At 36.3% G+C, this 20,419-nt stretch overlaps 2 protein-coding genes across 4 annotated transcripts; both read left to right on the top strand.

Moving 5' to 3' along the window:
• Window positions 1-597: 597 nt before the first annotated feature.
• On the top strand, window positions 598-7,359 carry LOC111466211 (chlorophyll synthase, chloroplastic-like). Its single transcript, XM_023110798.1, has 15 exons — window positions 598-834; window positions 1,073-1,117; window positions 1,305-1,393; window positions 1,489-1,576; window positions 1,870-1,955; window positions 2,043-2,129; window positions 2,215-2,280; window positions 2,360-2,443; window positions 2,515-2,576; window positions 3,108-3,183; window positions 3,269-3,331; window positions 3,445-3,526; window positions 5,681-5,757; window positions 6,709-6,756; window positions 6,952-7,359. The coding sequence occupies exons 1-15, from the start codon at window positions 729-731 to the stop codon at window positions 7,012-7,014; spliced, it is 1,122 nt and encodes a 373-aa protein (XP_022966566.1). The 5' UTR covers window positions 598-728; the 3' UTR covers window positions 7,015-7,359.
• A 4,605-nt stretch (window positions 7,360-11,964) lies between these two features.
• LOC111466231 (ERBB-3 BINDING PROTEIN 1-like) lies at window positions 11,965-16,768 on the top strand. Of its 3 annotated transcripts, none has more exons than XM_023110831.1 (9): window positions 11,965-12,211; window positions 12,322-12,406; window positions 12,490-12,639; window positions 12,727-12,880; window positions 14,602-14,817; window positions 14,906-15,042; window positions 15,128-15,483; window positions 15,565-15,651; window positions 16,531-16,768. In XM_023110831.1, the coding sequence occupies exons 1-8, from the start codon at window positions 12,118-12,120 to the stop codon at window positions 15,648-15,650; spliced, it is 1,278 nt and encodes a 425-aa protein (XP_022966599.1). In that variant the 5' UTR covers window positions 11,965-12,117; the 3' UTR covers window position 15,651; window positions 16,531-16,768. The 3 variants fall into 3 exon arrangements, with proteins under 3 accessions (XP_022966599.1, XP_022966598.1, XP_022966600.1); XM_023110832.1 differs by lacking the exon at window positions 16,531-16,768 and having other exon boundaries at window positions 11,969-12,211; window positions 15,128-15,219; window positions 15,304-15,483; window positions 15,565-15,918; XM_023110830.1 differs by lacking the exon at window positions 16,531-16,768 and having other exon boundaries at window positions 15,565-15,933.
• The last annotated feature ends 3,651 nt before the right edge of the window (window positions 16,769-20,419 follow it).

The following is a 20,419-nucleotide window of genomic DNA, read 5'->3' as shown; positions in this document are numbered from 1 at the left end:
TGTGGGAGTTGTAGCCACTACATTAAATTATTAAACCCAAAATTCGGAATTGTTCCTTTGCCAAAAAAATAAAAAATAAAAAATAAAAAATAAATTATATATATATATATATATAAATAATATACATTTTATTGAAAAAAAATATTTTTTTATTAAGAAAATAGAACTATTCTAAAGACGTGGTAAGAAAATATATAATTTCACACAAATATCTGTTTTTTTAACTTAAAAAATTCTCAAAAAAAAAAAAAGAAAAAAAAGAAAAAAACAAAAACAAATGCTTGTCTGACTAGGCCCAATGGGCCAGCCCAATTGCTTCTATTTTTGAATCTCTTGTTGTTAAGGTAAATCGGATATTTATATATATATATATATATATATATATGTTTTTTTCCATTTAAACAAATTATTTGCGTGTGAAGCAACTTAATTATATTTTTAGAATAATATTTTCCCAAATTATTATTTCTGAAAAAATAAAAATACATTTAATTAACAAATTTTAAGACAGCCAAGCCATCGTAAGTGAGAGCACCTTAATTACCATAGGCTTGGACGTAGAATAACATTACCCTCCTCGGGTTAGTTTTATTTAATCCAAAGCTAAGTGGTTAAGTTATCAACTCCCACCAGACGGCTCAATTTCACCGTAGTCTATTTTTTTTTAAACCGCGCAATATCCGCAATTCTCAGTGGGAGCTCCAAGAAGGAACGGAGATTGTGCTTCCATGGCGTTAACATTGAATACAGCTCCATCTCTGAGATTATCGAGCATCCAAGCCAATCGAGTTCGATTTCACTCTACTCTATCACCGGTTTCTGTTTCGTTCTCTAGTGAGTTCACTCTGCAATGCTTTCATTAGTTTCTGATAATGACAAAAATTAATACACATTGACATTGAAGAACTTCAGAATTGAAGAATGATCTTTTTTAGTTCTATGTTATATGCATGAATTTTCCAATTTTCTTGTTATTATTCTTTGTGGACTTCTCTGGCTTTGGTGTGGATTTTGAGATTTTAAGTGCTGATTTCGTTTTTGTGTTGGTAACGACGATTTGTTACTGTTCCAGGGAGGAGGCTTTTGGTTGTTGCCGCTGAAACTGACGCCAATGAAGGTTTTTCATGCGTTTTTTATTTCTTTCAGCTTGCTTTCTTTTTTAATGTCGACTAATGAAATACTTCAAATCTAGCCGCGTATATTTCTCGAAACTTGAGAAATGATTAAATTTGAGCTGCTTTTATTGTCTTTTTCCTTTTCATCCTGTGCTTCGTATTTATGTTTTTCTTATTCGTATTGGTCAGTTAAATCTCAGGCTCCAGATAAGGCGACGGCTAGTGGTGGTTCGAGCTTCAACCAGCTTCTTGGAATTAAAGGTGCTGCGCAAGAAACTGTGAGTTACCGTGTCCTCAGCTTGTTTTTTAGGAAGATTTGAATGTATATGTTACAATAATTCGTTATTAAGTTCGTCATGTGCACTTTGTGCAGAATAAATGGAAGATTCGTCTTCAATTGACAAAGCCTGTTACATGGCCCCCATTGGTCTGGGGAGTAGTATGCGGTGCTGCTGCTTCTGGTATTCATTTTTTACATAGGAAGACATTAAAGTTGCATTTGAAAATCTTTGATGAATTTACTTCTTTGTCTTCGTGTCTGATAAGAATTAACAAGGTCTTCTCATATCAAAACTTAAAGATCCATTCTCAAGTTTTGTATATATGGTCTAATGCATCTGATGGGGGTCAAAAGAGTGATTACGCTTATAGATAAATTGGGGATTGTACTAACTGGAATTTTTCTGCTTCATTGATTAGTTACCTCGTTGAACCATTTAATGTACCTTCAACGATACAAGATTTTCATTTACAGGTAACTTCCATTGGAATTTCGAGGATGTGGCAAAATCAATTGCTTGCATGCTTATGTCTGGTCCATTTCTCACTGGCTACACACAGGTAAACTCTCCTCCTTTCAAAGTTTTCCTCTGCCTTATGAAAGTATTCAAGCACAAATGAGATAGAATTGGCCCTTTGGTTTTTTAGACAATCAATGATTGGTATGACCGAGAAATCGATGCAATTAATGAACCTTATCGTCCAATCCCATCTGGGGCAATATCTGAGAATGAGGTATGAGCTAAACCAATTGATATCCGTTTGCAAAGGCATGTATAATCAATCCTTATTGGTTTCTTCATCCATAAAATTTTATCAGGTTATAACTCAAATTTGGGTGTTGCTTCTGGGAGGACTTGGCTTGGCTGGTTTGTTGGATGTGTGGGTAGGTTCATTAAATTGAAGGATCATACTCATCGTTCATATGGATTGTTTTTCCTGAACTTTGTTTTTGTCATTTCCAGGCAGGGCATGACTTCCCTGTAGTCTTTTACCTTGCTCTGGGTGGTTCGCTGTTATCGTATATATACTCCGCTCCACCTCTAAAGGTAACACAAAAAGTTTATCGTCTCTAAAGTGGATCTTCTGAATGCTAAGAACATTTTCTATGTGGTTGCAGCTGAAACAAAATGGTTGGATTGGAAATTTTGCTCTCGGGGCAAGTTATATCAGTTTACCATGGTGCGTAATCCTGTGATCCATAGATCTTGGTAAATTGATATAAATTGGTGGTCAATAAAGTCTTACCAGTCATTTCTGTGTAATTTGACTGGTTGACCAAGTTATTTCTGTTTCATATGAAAGTTTGAAAGTTTTCTATATATCTGGTTAGCAGTCAATATTTGCACTCATTTGAATGGCCTAATCAAGTCGGACTTTTGAGCATTCTGTTTTATGATAGACAAAAGCTTATCATAGGAGAACATCCTTCTTCCATTGACCACAAACTGAACTGAAATCAATTGACCATGATTACACTTTATCCTCGCCTATTCATATAATGAATACTTTATCCACGTCTAATCCACTTTGAGTAGAACCACATATATATGGAACCCCCGTGATGGCTGGTTCTATCTTTGGTTTATTATTTATGCACAATTAATTGGCTTGTTCCAGGCTCTACCAGTAACCATATATAGCTTAAAATTATCTTGTTCTTTCTTATATGATAAGTTTGCTTTTCCAGTAACAATCAATGTTCAATCTCAGGTGGGCAGGTCAAGCTTTATTTGGAACTCTCACTCCTGATATTGTCGTTCTCACACTCTTGTACAGCATAGCTGGAGTATGCTTCTCAATTTCTTTTTCAGAGTTTGTGTTTTCGCAAAATCCAATACTAATGAGACTGCCTTCTGCTTTGCCATAACCAGTTGGGAATAGCCATTGTAAACGATTTCAAAAGTATTGAGGGGGATAGAGCTATGGGACTTCAGGTATTTCATTCTAAAACAGGGTCTTTGATTTCGTAAAATTAATATAGGTCTTATCAGGTTTATTTTGGTGTTGTTATTTTAATGTCAGCTTTTGTTGTTTACTGCTTTTACAGTCACTTCCAGTAGCTTTTGGTGCTGAAACTGCTAAATGGATTTGCGTTGGTGCTATTGACATAACTCAACTATCTGTTGCTGGTAATGCTTCTGGCACTTCTTGTTCTCGAGAGAATTTCACTTTAAAACCTTGCGAAATAAATTTAAAGCATACAAGATCATTTTCACATAGAATTCAAGTTGCTCTTTTCTTGGTTTCGGCCTTTCTTGTAATTTACTTTTTGGTGGATCTTCCTTTTATGTAAGTAGGGGAGACTGTCACAATCCATTGTAAGGTGAGGTGGATTGAGCCCCTGAGTAAGTCATCGAGACGATAACTATTTAAACATGGGGAGAGTGTTACAACCATACTAGAAGCAAGTTGTGACTCCCACGTTATAGACAAGAGTAAGGGTGACATGCAAGTGTCACCTGTCGGGCCATGTCAATGGTCAAGAGAGAGAAATGCCATGATACGATTGAGGAGAAAGGATGGTGCATCATCTAGCACACCATTAAGAGCTTACAAGAAAGTCAAATTAAGGCGCAAGCAAGAAGAGAAGCGACAGTTTTGTCTGTTGTTTCAGAGACAAGCTTGATAGGGCCATATGGTCCCGTGGGCCATGAACTTGGAAGTCAAGATTCCGTCATGAGTTTGGGCAAGAGACTTTGGAGTTACATGCATGGGTATAAGATTCAAGCCGGCCAGATTCGGTGTCAATCAGCGCTAAACATGTGCTCCACGTTGGAATATGACTCCTCGTCATTTTGATGAGTATGGATGTAAGACCAAAAACCCCTTATAGTGTTACTATAGGTGGTCTCATGTGTGAAGTGTGCCACCTCATGGCACATGCGAGTGTCATGGTGTGAGGGAGCATTGCAAGACAAGTGTCTTGAGCTTCTTCCTTTGGTAATGAGATTCTATAAACAGTGTCGGGTGACATGGGTGTGCTGAAATTCCATGGGTCAGAGGTTGGCGTTATAGGGTTTGGCTTTAGCACAATAAAAAAAATGAGTCGGCACGAACACGAAAGGGTTGACGCCACAATGGTTTTCAGATGGATGGATGTTCAGGAGGTTTTGAAGACAAGATAACTCCATGAGTTAGTTGTCGATAAGTGTCTCCGAGCAAGTAGCAAAGGTAGATGACAACCGGATGCTCGGGGTGATATCATGAAGCATCAAGGGGACCCAATTGTTCCTCGTTGGCACAATACTTGCCCATTGTGTCTCGGTAAGCATTAAAATAGCTCAATAAGTTTTGGGTTGCATAGTTATGCTCCCAGTAAGCACCAGAGTTTTAAGGTTGTTTCAACCCAATGGAGGGTCCATAACACATCCCGGTGAAGTTTAGGATTAATGTAGAAATGCATGGGCTGTGGGCTGTGTTGTCGAGAACCAAGGAGAAATATTGCGATGTTGGGTTTAAAGGATCTTGACATAGTGTAGAGACAAGGTTGATCCTTGGGACTTGTATAGGCAATGGCCTAGTAAAGCTGCATTGCCTAAGGTCCGACGATATAACAGCCTAAGCACACCATTAGCCGATATTGTCCGCTTTAGCCCGTTATGTACTGCCATCAGCTTTACGATTTTAAAACGCGTCTGTTAGGGAGAACTTTCCACACCAGGGAATGTTTCGTTTCTCTCTCCAACCGATGTGAGATCTCAGAGACGAAGTCACAAAAAAGAGCGAAGAAGTATATTGAGGCTTGAATTCCTCTTAACGTTTTCCATGATTGTTTGTTTGTCATGGTGCCGCACGGTTGGAAGATTACAACTTACAACTGTGACACCTAGCATCTATAACTCTGTTAGTCATTGAAGGAATTGAGCAATGGTAAAAGTACTGGAAATGATATTTTCCTGACTCAATAAAGCAGTTCCCTGTAATAATGGACAAGGATCCCAAAAATTTGTTTGCAACTCAACGGAGTGAGTTTAAAATACAAGGCTTTTTGATTGTTGGGAAGATGGATTATTGGATGTCTCTTTTAGGTCCACAAAAATAATCCCTGAATCTCAGTCTGACAATGGTGTTCTTCGCAGCTGAAGTTCTAACAACTTTTTACTTTTGATCTTTGCTTTTCTTACTGCTATCATCCTATTTATTTTCGATGTAGAACCCGAAATCATGATGACTATTGTAACATCTAATGTAAATTGAAGGCGTTGATTTGAAAGTTAAAATACACTGTCCCCTATGATGTGTTTGAAATGAATGTGACCATAAATGATGTTTACTTATTGCAGGTTATCTGTTGGGAGCTGGTAAGCCGTATTATGCATTGGCCCTCCTTGCTCTAATCGCTCCCCAAATTTTTTTCCAGGTAAATCTCTTTATTTTAACAAGATTGAATAGATAAAAAGATATTAATGCTAAAGAGATAAAAACTCCATAAAGGGAGCCCCAATGTTGAACTAGGAAACAGAAAAGAACAAGGTTGTTAGGATCGCTCAACAACGCACATACTCAATCAAGATGAACACAAAGAACAGATAGAGAAAATTTAAAGAGGAATATTGACTAAAGGTTTTATTGATGATTTTATGTATATATACAATAAGAAAGAATATAGAAAATGAAAAAAAGTACATTTTCGAAGGACCGGGGTTATTTAACAGATTTAAGACATAATCTATCAAATATATCTCTACCAAATCTTTACCATATATATTTCTACTAGATGTTTTACAATAGGCATCGGGCTCCATATCCCAACCAACCTCTAGAGCCTTGAACAAATCTTCAGACTTCAAACCCCACAAAAAAAACAGACAGGATGCTGATAGTGAGAAAAAAAAAATGCTTGGAAATAAAGAAACCCCTAAAGCCAAACCACGAAAAAGAGCCCTCCCAAATAACACAAAATGGCCGCTGAAGACAAGATAAAATCCTCCAAAAGCACACGAGGGAAGCTGTGAAGATGTAAAGCCAAAAAGAGGGAGATCAACAACAAACCAAACTGAAGATAAACTATAGAAGCTTTAGCCATTAAGAAAGACCAAAAAAAAAAAAAAAAAATCTTGCAAAGTAAGACCCATGATACGAAACACGAAAATCTGCCCTTTGAAAGGCGCACAAAAAGTTAACAAGAAACGGCCATATTGATATGAAATTCTTAGGATTTGGTCGAAGAAGAACTTTACTGAGGAATAAGACCTTTAGATCTAAATTACTCTTGAACTATAATTTATTATACTTATGTATGACCATCGTACCCTTTTAGTTATGAGGAAAGTAAATACTTGACTAATCCATGCTCTCATGACTTGTGCAGTTTAAATACTTCCTCAAGGACCCCGTCAAGTACGATGTCAAATATCAGGTACTTATCTCCTCAAAGTGTAGATTTTCGATCATAGAACCATTTCTCTGTACGCTATCTGGAAAAGCATTATAGTTCTGCCTTTTCCAAACATCTCTAAGTACAATACCCCATGTCTCGTTCGTAATCATGTCGTGTATTCCTACCACAATCAGTCCAGATTTTCAAATTATACTGTTTGCAATGACATTTCAGGCGAGTGCCCAACCATTTCTTGTGCTGGGTCTGTTGGTTACTGCTCTAGCAACCAGCCATTGAAGTCTTAACATGGGGAGAATGAAAAGTGCAGCAATGGCCGTTTGAGCCGAACGCAAGGCTAGAGGGAGCGGGAAGCCAAGCCTGCGGACTCTCCCCAGCAGCACAGCTCACTTGATGTCTTGTTTGGTAACCGCAGGTTTTGGATCTCTTCCTTCATATTTCAAAGCTTTGATTTAGGCTTGTATCCCACTATTAGCTATTTTCGATGTCAAAGCTTTCAATAGGTGAAATTTGAATGTATTGCACCTAAATCATCTACTGATTACTTCGTGTTTGCCCGTAGTTGCCCACACGTTTATTGTTTCTTTTCTTAAAAGCCATGCTGTTTCCCTGTTTACCACTTTATTTTCATGTCAATTTCTATCCTTCATTTTCGCAATAAATTTATTTAAAGTCATATTTGATTCACTTTTATAAGTTCAGGATAAAAGTAAAACATCTTCAAAAATGTGAAATCTTTAGGTTTGGATGGAATTGAATAACTTAATAAAAAAAATTGTTAACAAAAATGTAAAGGTTTATTTCTCTTATATTTATTTACTTATTTAACTTTTAATTTACGAAACAATCACACTTTGGTACGACTAAATATGCGTTAGAGAAGTCAATCCCTCCCCTACAAAAGAAAAAAAAAAATGTTGGGCCGAAATTCTATTTGCTTCCATAGGCAACATAAATCTGAGTGGTCATATTGGATCCTTGTGAACCTTCTAAATGGGGTGTATCTCCAGAGGGGTAGGGGCTTTGGTAAGCTGTTCGACCCTGTTCTATTTCAACATTCTGTCTCCATGAGGTCAGTTTATTTAGATTCTATAATTGGATCCAACTTAAACAACAAAAGCAAATAAAATAAAAATAGAAATAAAAAACATAGTAAAATTGGGTAAAATTTTGGGCAATTTAACTTAAACAACACAAGTAAAAAGAAAACATAAATCTATTTATGATTCATTGCCATTCAAATTTATTACAAAGAGGAAATGAGTTCCCGTTACAATTTCAAACAAAATACAAAAAATCTCAAAATACACAAACTCGATTGACGCCCTAGGATGACTCATTCTGTGACAGCTAACTGTAATGACCTATCGGCAGAGGCAATATAGGAGACACTGTCGTTTCTTTTGAGATAGTTAGAGTATATGGTAATCTTAGAGGGATGAATAAGTTAAAAATAAAAGTAGTTTTTTTTGAGATAGTTAGAGTATATGGCAATCCTAGAGGGGTGAATAAGTTTCTAAATAAAAAAATTTAAGCCTGATTAAAATTTTCTAATTATAAATTTCTTTTCTAAATAAATAGAATATGATAATTAATACAATAAACTTGAATAATTATAAAAGAAACTTATAACATGCCATAAAACTTAATAACAATTTAGAATTTAAATAGAAAAGGGTTAGAAAATATAACATTGTAGATTTATAGTGGTTCGGTCAAACTCGACTTACTCCACTCACCGAGCTCCTCTTGAAAATTTGAATAAAACTTTCTCAACTCTTTCCTTGGATCAGAGCCCAACCGCTACACCGCTCTTTTTACGAGCTCAAGAGCAAACTCAATCATTTCTACGGCTCAGGATCAAATTGGTATACAACTCTTTTTACGAGTTCAGGAGCAAACTCAATATTTTCCATGGCTCAGGATCAAACCGGTACAATTGTCTAAATTTCTTAGGAACACACCACAATCACTCTCTTGTGGCAGTGAACTTAGATCTTAAGTGACCATTAATCACCCACTATCAAGTGCTACACTAGGTGGAATGCCTTGTGTCACAATCACTCTCTTGTGGCAGCGAGATTGTGATTGTGCTACATTTGTTCTAACCCAACAAACAAGTCAGCCATGTGAGATTCAGACTTTGCGAACAATATTGATGAAAGCTCGAGCTTTGGGTCACATTTTAGAGAAATTTTCTAAAAAACATGAGAGAAAATGTGTTAAAAATAATTTTAAAGAGAGTAATGTTATAGGCTAAAAGTGAATAAACAACAACCACATCTTTGATAGTATATAATTTGCCCCATATAGTATATGTTGGGGCATTTTAACCCTGTCGAGTGTAGACATGATTTTGGTGACCGGTTATGCATCTCCGTATTGACATAATAAGAATAGTAAAGGGCTATCTAACATGGAAGCAAGTAAAAGAGGTTTGGAACTGACATGCAGTCATGACAACATGTCCTGGACAAGCATGATTTGGGACATCCGACACACACGACCACAGGCAACATGCTTGGACAAGCTTGACTGTGACATCCTCTCCCACTCAATTGATTAACGTCTATATCAACTAACTCTTCACAAACTCAGCGATTTAGGATGAGGTTGACTTCAGGTCTCTCGACACGCTTCCAGCTGATCTTAGCATTGAGGAGTCTTTTCTAATCTGCCACGAACTATTGAAAATTACTTTTCAATTCGTCGACTCTTCCTGTCTTCCCTGTCAGATTCTCTCCTACTTTTTTCGCTACGAAATTTATCTTAGTTGTATGTGGTCGTACCACCTCCTTGTGTTTGCATCCATGGGACAATTGGATCCTATATGATACCTTCCTAACCTCAAAAAGAAAGAAGAGAACGAACTTGGAGTTGGGCCCTAAATAATAGATTGCTTGCTTACCAAGCCATCTTGGCTTCGCTCATTCCCTGTCAACTCAGTAAAGCAATTCCATTGCATGAACCTATTTTATTGGTCTCACTGCTTAGCTCCTCTCCTCTTCTCGTCGACCAACTTTGCTCCTCTAGTTCTATTATTATTCTTGACTAGTCTATAGTATTTTCGCACCCATTGTTGGCTCATGCTACTTTGAACTCGGAGTTGATATGACCTCAATTTGATCTGAATTTTCTCACTATTTTGAAATTTTTGTGGCTGACGCTTCCAACTAGCCCTTCTCCATTTCTCTAGATGGTTTTTTTTAAGTAAACACGAGTTCCTTCGGAGGTTTATCTCCTCCCTACCATAAAGTTATTGGGTTGGGGTCTCTCCACACTAATTGGGTGATCACTGACAAGAATCTTTGCGAGTCTAATGAACCGGATTGTCAACAAATCATTTAGTTGTTTTATAATTCAGCTAGCTCAGGTTGAGCTACATGACACACACTTGTGGTAGGCGATCTTACCCCCGATATAAAATCAATCTCGTGATCTATCAACCCAAATGAAGATAAATACTTTGTCTGACTTTCTGGTCTTGTGTCACGGTGTTTATGTAGTGACCACGAGGTTTCTGTTGGGGTTACCTCACTCGAGCTCCCCTCTTCAACTACGACAATGGCAGCAAGCGTAGGTTCATCATTGCTAAGATCCCTTCTCATTTGTAATGTCGACGTCATATTTACCCCTCTTGTTTGATGGGTGTTTTCTAAATGATCTTTGGGTTGGACTCCATTACTACTAAGCATTTTATTAAGGGCATGAGAATAACTGTGTTCTAGTAAGAAGTCCATCCCTAACAGGATGTTGAAGTCATCCATCTTGACTATCAAAAAATCCGTTTGTCCAGTCCAAGTCCCCAACTTGATCGGACTTCTCTTTGCAACTCCTAAGACAGATAAGACTACCGAATTAATGAACTTCATCTTTCTTATGTCTCGATACCAATGGATGTTTAAACATTTTGCATCGGTCTCCGTCATGAACTTGTGAGTAGCTTTAGAGTCGACAATGGTATTCCTAGCCACTCTATGATTAACCCAGGCCTCAACATACATAAGACCGCATTCCACTGACTCTTCTATCTTTTCCACTCTCGTCTGCAGAGTAGAAAAGTAATTTAGTGTCCCCATGCAAGGGGTGTTCAACGTTCTTAATTAACAATATTTTAGTTTCTACCTTTTCGTATTTAGCTTCTGAATTCATTTCAAGTTTTGGTTCGAAGGCATATAGTGTCGCCTTTTGTAGCCATTTAGATTCTCAATGGCCTCCTTGCATATGAAGCAAGACAAGGAACCTTGACTACGACTATTCTAGCTGTGAGCTTTTTACTATTGAGTTCTACCTTCCTATTGGGAGTTGATATGGAATCACTACGAGAGAGTAAGATTCAGATTATCTTAATGATCAAATATCTCAAAGCAAGAACACTTGTTTGAGATTCAAAACACTCCACAAGCAAGATCGATCATGTCTAGCTTGAATGATTCTTTTTGATCAAATATTTCAAGCCAAGAACACTTGTTTGAGATTCGAATCACTCCACAAACAAAATTGATCATGTCAAGCTTGAATGATTCTACATGCAACCTAAACTACACAGAATTGTAAAGAAACTTAGCTACGGACTAAAGAAAGCATAAATGCTTATTTTATTATATTTTCCAAGTTTCCTTACAAATATAACATCCATGACTTTATATGGCCTCAAAATTAAACTATTAAAGGCATTCCATGAATTCATACTTTATGATCATAATTACGGTTATGTAAATGTAACCTAAAGTAAATAAAAAGTCTTAGAATATATTAATGAAATACAATAACTTTAAATTACTCTAAATTGTAATCCACCCAAATTTTGTGACAATGAAACTTTATTCTTTTTTAATGTGGCGTGAATTAAAATATCTTTCAATTATAATTGATTTTAAAGAATAAAATAGTATTTAAGTCTATTTTATAATTAATTAAATTTTTACACTTGATTTTAAAGAATTTTGTATAAAATTTCTAAAATATTATTATTTAAAATAGGGAGACCTTTGTAAGGACAAATTAAGAATTTTATTTTGGATGAAATATTTTAATAATTAAGCTTGAGTACAACTTGTTTTGTTTTTTTATTAATTAGTTAAATTAAATTATTTATACCGTTAAAAAGAAAATAAATTTTAAAGATGTAATAATGTGACGTATAAATTAAATATAAGTATAAAATGGTTATTTTAAAAATAACAATAAAAAGTAGAATGAAGAAAAGTGGAATAAGAAAACCCAAAACCCTAACCAGCTCAGAGCCATTCCTATATAAACAAACGCGGCCATAGAAGAAGCTAACCCTATTTTCTTCATTGTTCTTTGCTGGTAAACTTGAATTCTTCGTCGTGAATCATTTGTTTCAGGTAGTTCACGAGTTTTTGAACCTCAAAATTTATGTCGTCGGACGATGATAGGGAGGAGGTAGAGTTGGATCTCTCCTCTCCGGATGTTGTTACGAAGTACAAAAATGCTGCCGAGATTATAAACAGTGAGTTATTTCTGTCTTTCTTTTGCAATCATTGCCATTGTCTTTCTCATTAGCATGTCTAATTGAATATGAATTACGACACTGTTGATGGAAACCGGAAAATCTTGCAGAAGCATTGCAGCTGGTGTTATCCGAATGTAAACCTAAAGCAAAAATCGTTGACGTTTGCGAAATAGGAGATTCGTTTATCAGAGAGTAGGTTTCAGGATTAGAACTTCCAAGATTTACCCCATTTTTTGCTGTTCGTGTTTTGTAAGTATTTTTGTTCGAATGTGAAGGCAAACTGGCAACATGTACAAGAATGTTAAGAAGAAGATAGAACGGGGCGTTGCCTTTCCAACTTGCATCTCTGTAAACAACATAGTCGGCCACTTTTCACCTCTGGCTAGCGATCAAACAGTGATGGAAGAAGGAGATATACTCAAAATGTAACTGACTTATACATTAATTGATTGCTGTTTTCTCGTGGAGTGTTTAATGACAGTTGATTGATGATGGGGTCTTTCTTGCGGCAGTGATATGGGCTGTCACATTGATGGGTTCATCGCTGTAGCTGCTCATACTCATGTTCTGCAAGAAGGTCCAGTCACTGGAAGGGCTGCTGATGTCATTGCAGCGGCTAACACTGCTGCCGAAGTTGCCTTGAGACTTGTTCGGCCTGGTAAAAAGGTAATAGTTCTTGCTATTACTGTTTGGAACCTTTTCTAATTGTAGAACTTGATTCAAGATCTTGTATGTTAATATTTTTATGATTTCTTATGATTTTTTGCCATTTTCTTTCAATTATTTTCGTCTTTTACTATCGCCATTACTCGATTAGTTTAACGACCAAGGTTGCGATTCACTGCATGGCCTTTAGATTATGTGGATTAATTGTTTGTAATAGAAACTATCAGTTAGTCATGGTTATGTTACTTCACAATGTGCATCTCAGTCCTTCTGCCCCTAAATGATGAACTTTTGTCTTAAGCTATAGTTATGCACCATGTGAGGCTTTTGTCATAGTTACTCTGATAGGGAATATAATAAGTACTTAAACATATTAAGAACTTGTTCAAACTCACATTTGTGAGTATTAATCCTTAACTAGTTATTTGGAAATTTTGATTACAATATTGAAAACACGTTTATGTTATGGATCTATATAGGTATTTGTTTGTCATAATTTATAAGATACAGTTCCTCTGTTGCATGGTGATATTTGTTTATCGGAATTTATAGGATTCTTCCCCTCAAGTCCACTAGGCTTTTAGTAGGAGTGTGGAAGGAGCTCTTTTGCATTGTATTGTCTAGTTCATGGGGGAGACATCGCCATGTGCAAAAAGATTTAGTGGCAACTTTGCCGAGGTGATTAGTTACTTGTTGATTACCTCTTTTCCCTGTTGCCCATATTGAGTATGGTCATGCTTGAATCACTGTAGGTGGACATACTGTGTATGGCTGATGCCTGTGATCTTAGTGACCCATATTTTCAGTGGAATTTTGTTAGTGCTATAGGTTTATGGTTGCAGTTTGTTCTCTAACTTTATATTTTGGTATCCTACTTTAACGGTTCCAATGTTGAAGGTTTATTTCTTTTGTGAAGCTCACAAAATAAACCAATGGTGATATTACCGTGTACAGTTGATCTTGCTCCAACACAAATCATTTATTTGTTTTCACTCACCATTTCAGATTTAGTTTACCGAGTCAATGTTGTGAAGTTTGACTATTGATGGAACAAAGTATGTTCCCTACAGAAATAAAGGTCATTGAAGCAACTATAGTCCACTGAATTAGGAAGGAAACTTTGCCGGAGGCTATTTGTGATTTGTGGATTGCCTCTTTTCCATGTTGCCTATACTGTGCATGGTCTAATTATGGATATCATAGGCTGACTTTCATGGATGATGTATGTGGTCTCACTTGTCCAAGTTAATGAATATATATTGTCGTGGTAATCTCTTGTGATGTCTTATGATGTGGTGGGTTGAATTTATATTATTAAACAATCTATTTTCCCATTACTGGATAATGAAGGCAACTTTGCCGAAGTGATTTGCAACTTTTGCTTTGTCTCTTTTCCTTGTTGCCTATAATGTAAATGGTCAGTTTTGGTATATCATAGGCTGATGCCGATGTCTCAATTGTCCAAATTGTTGAACGATATACATTCTGATAGTCTCTTGTGATGTCTTGTCATAGTGGGTAGAATTTATATAGTTAACCAATAATCTGTTTTCCCGTAACTTGGGAGTTATATATAGTTATTGAGGCCTTTAGAATCATAGTTATGCTGTTTCACTTTGTTGACTAATACATAATTGGATGTTCTTTCTTTTTCCTTTTAATTCATAATGGATTTCTGTTTGAAAATTTCTATTGATTAATTGAAACCCCTCTGATTTCAGAATAAAGATGTAACCGAAGCCCTTCAAAAGGTCGCTGCTGCTTATGATTGCAAAATTGTTGAAGGGGTGCTTAGCCACCAGTTGAAGCAATTTGTGATCGATGGAAACAAGGTTGTTCTCAGTGTCTCAAATCCAGATACAAGAGTTGATGATGCAGAGTTTGAAGAGAATGAAGTTTATGCCATAGATATAGTTACAAGCACAGGTGAAGGCAAGGTAATAAGGCCTTTCACCTAACTAACCACCGTTACCGGTTAACATGTCATGTGATACCAATTGTTTATGAATGAACAATTCTGTGCAGCCTAAGCTGGTCGATGAGAAGCAGACGACCATATATAAAAGAGCTGTGGACAAGAATTACCACTTGAAAATAAAAGCATCTAGGTTTATTTTCAGTGAAATAAGTCAGAAATTCCCCATTCTACCTTTCACTGCTAGGTTGGTTGTGTTTTGACAATGAATTTATTTGGGAGGCCATTTGGTTCTGCAATTCTGAAGCATAGGTTTAACACCTTAATAATAGGGCTTTGGAAGAGAAAAGAGGTAGGCTGGGACTAGTTGAATGTGTAAATCATGATCTATTGCAACCATATCCCGTCCTCCATGAAAAGCCTGGTAGCAATCATCTTTTCCTTTTTCGATTTTTTTTTAATCTTGCTCTAAGTAGTGTACCTTCTCATGCAATGGGTTATTTTGCAGGCGATTACGTCGCCCACATTAAATTTACTGTCTTACTGATGCCTAATGGATCGGACCGAATTGCGTCTCATGCACTGCAAGAACTTCAACCTACAAAAACTATTGATGATCCTGAAATAAAGGCCTGGTTAGCACTTGGAACAAAGACTAAGAAGAAGGGTGGCGGGAAGAAGAAGAAAGGTAATTGCAATCCATACTTGTTTAGAAGATAATGTATGGATGGATGGATATATTGAACCAAGTTTTGTTGACAAAATTCAGGTAAGAAAGGCGACAATAAACCAGATGATTCAACCGTGGCTGAGCCAATGGATTCAACAACAAATGTGGGTGCATCACAGGAATGAGGTATTCCTTCGGGTCTGCTCTTTCCCATCCATCACTTCAATTTTGGCATTGTTTTCTTTTTAATGTATGTTGAAGCTTCATATAGGTTTTTAGACATCAAAAGGAATGGTGTGCTTAATACTTCATGTATCATCTACGTATTTTTATTGGCAACAAAGTACACACTATTTTGTTCAATAAACATGTCTTCACTTGTAATATTATTCGAAAAGTTGGATGGTGGAGCACCATTTCTTTTAAATCTTATTACTATAAACAACTTGTATTATCTTACATTTTTCACTTGTATAGTACTGTTACTTACCTTGAAGCTCAGGTTGGTAAAGATTTGAGGTATTTGGAGTTGTTGTAACGACCCTACTTTGTCCTTAAAAATAAGACTCTTCTACATGCATGTAAATGATGGTTTTTTTAAAAAAGTTATTTATTTATGGAAATCTATTTAAAATGCATTTTTACCCGAAGGTGATTGATAAACATCCCCGAAAATAAATTCAAATCTGGAAATATAGCTAATTTATCCTAACAATAGAACTTTTAAGTTGTACTTGGAGCTTTTGTGTTGTTAATCATAGAATGAGTATTTAAAAATATTTAGTGACCAATATGAAAGGGACCTATAATTCATGATGGTGAGTAAGGTTGGATGTGTAGTATTTTTTTCATATTATAGTTCACAATGAAGAACAAAGGAACAAGAATAATATTGTAGAGTATGCGTTCATACATAATATGATGAAGAAGTTATCTTTGATTACATGATATGTAACACACATGAACGTTACATAATAGGTCTTGGGTTTTTTTCTTTTTGGTTTGAAAGCTGAATATTACCATTAGAACTTTTGAATTAATTTTGGTTATCTGGTTCGTATTCAGCTTGCTTCCTCTAGCTGTCAGTTTTCTCCATTGCACTTTCAACAAACTGACTCCTCTCGTATGGTCTTCAAACAATTTGCAAGAATCTGTGTGGGTCATTCCTTGAAACCCAAATCTTTTCGCAGAGGTAGTGGTTTGAAATCAACGATGATTGGTCTTATACACTCTATGCAACCTGTACCTTAATCTTATGTACTACCTTATTCTTCATCTATACCAACTTAGACCTTAACAACTATTGATTTTCAACTCCGGAACAACACCACCTACGATATAAGCTTCAAATGATGCATCTTTATTGTTGTCTAATAACTATTATTATAGGCAAATTCTACGAAATGCTTGGGTTCGTCTCAACTACTTACCGTATCCAAGGCACATTCTTCCAAGAATCTGATGGAGTAGTTCTGCTTGTGTACTAGTTTGAGGTTGAACAGTTATGTTAAACCTCCATTGAAAACCTAGATCTTGATTTGACGCTTTAGACATTGGCACGTCTTACAATCTAATAATTTCCTCCAAGTACATCGTACTCATGTGGCCTTACCTGACATGAAATATACCGACTTTGTTAGTCTGTTAATAATGACCCAAATCATGGTGAAGCCTTTTCTTACCTTTAGCAGCTTCGAGATAAAACTTCATTGGCACGTCCTTACACCTCCATTGTGGAATACTTACGGGATGTCATAATCATGAGGGTTTCTACCTATGTGCTTCAACTTGCTGACAAGTCAAATACTGGTTACGTGCTCCACCACAACCCTCTACATATCAAGTCAACAATAATAGGTCTCAAGATTTCGGTACATCTTTGCATTGCCTAGATGCATTGTTGAGCTATGAGCCTTTGCTAACAACTCCAAGTGTCATGCATATACGACAACTAGCTTCTCTATCACATTGCTAGCGACAATTTGTTTTTGTGTCGTACTCTTCCCAACATCATATGGGCTCGTATGTCCTCATACAACACCCTTCTCATGTGTAATCCAAGGTTTGTCTCGACTTCCCTCCTTTGATGCTTCGTGAGTCAGTAAGGGTGTTCCTTCATAGTTAGCATAAATGCCTCATAGATAACAAATAATTGGTTTGCCTCTCCACACCTCATAAGATACATTTTTTATTGATTCTTTCCTCAATATTGATCGATGTGTCATTGGCACCCATGTCGGCTATAGTGTTGGGATATCGAATTTCTTGTCTTGTGATGGTCTTATAAACTCTTGATCATATCATGAGTCTAGTTAAGGTACTACAGTTCTTAACTTGAGCTCCTTATCATTCATTCTTGCAAATTCATGCAATATTCATTCACGTGATCATGAGTTAGGCTCTTGGACTGCCCAGTCCCTCACCCTGCCAAAGTAGGTTTATAGAGCATGGGTTCTATTCGGGAGCCCATATCTATCTCCATACACAATACGCAATCATATCTAAGATACTGCCCTACTTAGAACAATCAGGTCACGTGGCCAGTACAAAATTGCATGGCTACCAATCGAGGCAGTAATATAATAAGTGACACCCTACTAATCGAGGTGCGAGTCGTAAGTTCGTGGCGTAACGAAAGATAAGTAAAGTACAATGTGGTTGATCTTAAGTCTATACATCATACTCTAGGGAGTTCAACTTGAGTACGGAGTTTGACGGTTTTCTCTTATAATCATTTCTTATTGTTATAAAACAACTTTGTTCTACTATACTCCTCCGATTCTGATCATGGTTTAAGTTCTCTTTTCATGGGCAACTAATCATCTAATGCCTCATCGTGTTGTGCCCAAGCATAAACACTTCCCCTAGCACTATGGCTCTTGCGCACGATCCATTCTCTCTTTGCACAATCAAGCTCTTCTCAGGTATGCTTTCTGTTGCTAGTTCATCACAAAACTCCACTATGACATCATTCACAATTAACGTCCCTTTAGATGTCGAGGTAATGTGTCTAACTCTTTTTAAATTCAATTTGATGTCATATCAACGTTGACAGACTTGATTGAGTGTGAGAATATCTCTTGTACATTCTATTTAACCATCCAAGCAAATGCTAAAACTATCCCAAGGAATTCGTAAAACACTCCAGGTACTCTATCCACCATTTACGGAGCGATTTGTTCCTTATCGGTTTTAAAGTACTTGGTTGTCTAAACTCCAAGAGGGTTCCCGCTACATTTGAACGATAGATTCATGTAAATTGTTTGTAACGACCCTAATTTTCTATTGACCTAGAGTCGCTACCATATGAATGACGCAACTTCTTTATACGAAAACATTCATTTAAAACGACTTCATGAAACGATGTCAAAAAAGGGTCTTAAAACAGTGCAAAAGAAATATTTGAAGTAAATTAAAATAAACCAAGGAAAATGTTAAAATAGCAATGGCCTATACTAACGTACGATCTACGAAAATAAATGCAACTACCTATTCAAGTTCCATGGTTTTTAATTGCAATGCCACCATCAACCGTACACGAGTGTCTTGCCTTTACCTGAAATATAGATGTAGCACATGACTTGAGTATTTTAAGAAATAATCTGTAAGTGACCCCACTATTGGAGTCAAGAATGCAAACACATGCAATTATGATTAGGGACTTATCATTTAAAATCATAGTCTCTTAGGTGGCCTACAGTCCGGACAAATTGGATGTGTAATACTTCCAAACACATGACCTACAAGTGTGAGCATGAGCTCACTAGATGGGCTCACCACCCCATGGGCCTGTATGGTCGGAATAGTTAGCTATAGTCGAACGTCCGAAGATACCACAACCGTCGTGTATCATGCCAAACATGATAGTTATCATCATCATCATAGTGTACGCGTCCATACTCATCATAAAAGGAGAAATATACCGATGTAAATGAGTATACAATATGCATGAGATCCTTAACATTTTTCATAGTAAATAAATAATGTAAGACAACCCCCATTTTCTTCCTTTCATTTCTTTTATAGCATAGCCTTCAAACATGTCTCGTCTCGGGGGTTGTACGTCTTAAATCATCTTATCTCTAAACATTTCATCATATGTCATACATGTTACAGCATATCTAGGCACTTCATAGCTTATCATAATTCCTCAAACTCCTGAGCGACTTTTCCTTCTTTCACTCGGTCTCGACATAATATGGCATATGTACAACACATCATATAAAAATTCATATCATATCATATGTACAACATGTTATATGTAGTCTTAAATCTTCCATTTGTATTTTTAATGTTACAGAGCATATCATATAAAAATTCATATCATATCATTACAACATGTCAGATGTACAACACATCATGTCATACCACCTATCATGTCATGCAATATATCATATCATATCATATTCTATCATTCAACATATCATATCGTACAATATATCATATTATTCAACATACCATATCGTAAACACAATACAAATATCAAGCATATGACACGTGCAGGGCCTCTGAGCACGTGTCATCATGCATAACACAAATTTTTTAACTATACTGATAGTAAAACCACTTACTTGGTTGGCATTAGTCGACGTTTTATCCTATTTCTAAGATTGGCTTGACTTGTCTCTCGAAGTTTGTAACGACCTACACGGAGTTATTCCACCATATTAAGAACTTCTGTCTAATTCTTGAAGAAAAGTACATAAGGAAGGAGAAGAGATAATAAAATCTTGTAGTGGATTGGAGCGAATCCTTGAATGAACCTATTGAAACTAAAAAAAAGATGCAACTAATTAAGTGGGAATAGGACTTGCAAAGCCCGTAGGTAAGTGACCTTCCTATTGCAACTAAAATCGTTTTGTTTTCTAAATACGGTTAGATATGTATACTAGTGATGACTGTACGTTGTGTGGTGCATGCTTTATTGGTTATAAAAAGTATATGTTTTGGGACC

Source organism: Cucurbita maxima, unplaced genomic scaffold (assembly GCF_002738345.1).
Source record: "Cucurbita maxima cultivar Rimu unplaced genomic scaffold, Cmax_1.0 Cma_Scf00030, whole genome shotgun sequence".
Lineage (NCBI taxonomy): Eukaryota > Viridiplantae > Streptophyta > Magnoliopsida > Cucurbitales > Cucurbitaceae > Cucurbita > Cucurbita maxima.
The sequence above is the reverse complement of the archived record's forward strand: the minus strand, read 5'-3'. Positions and strand labels throughout refer to the sequence as shown.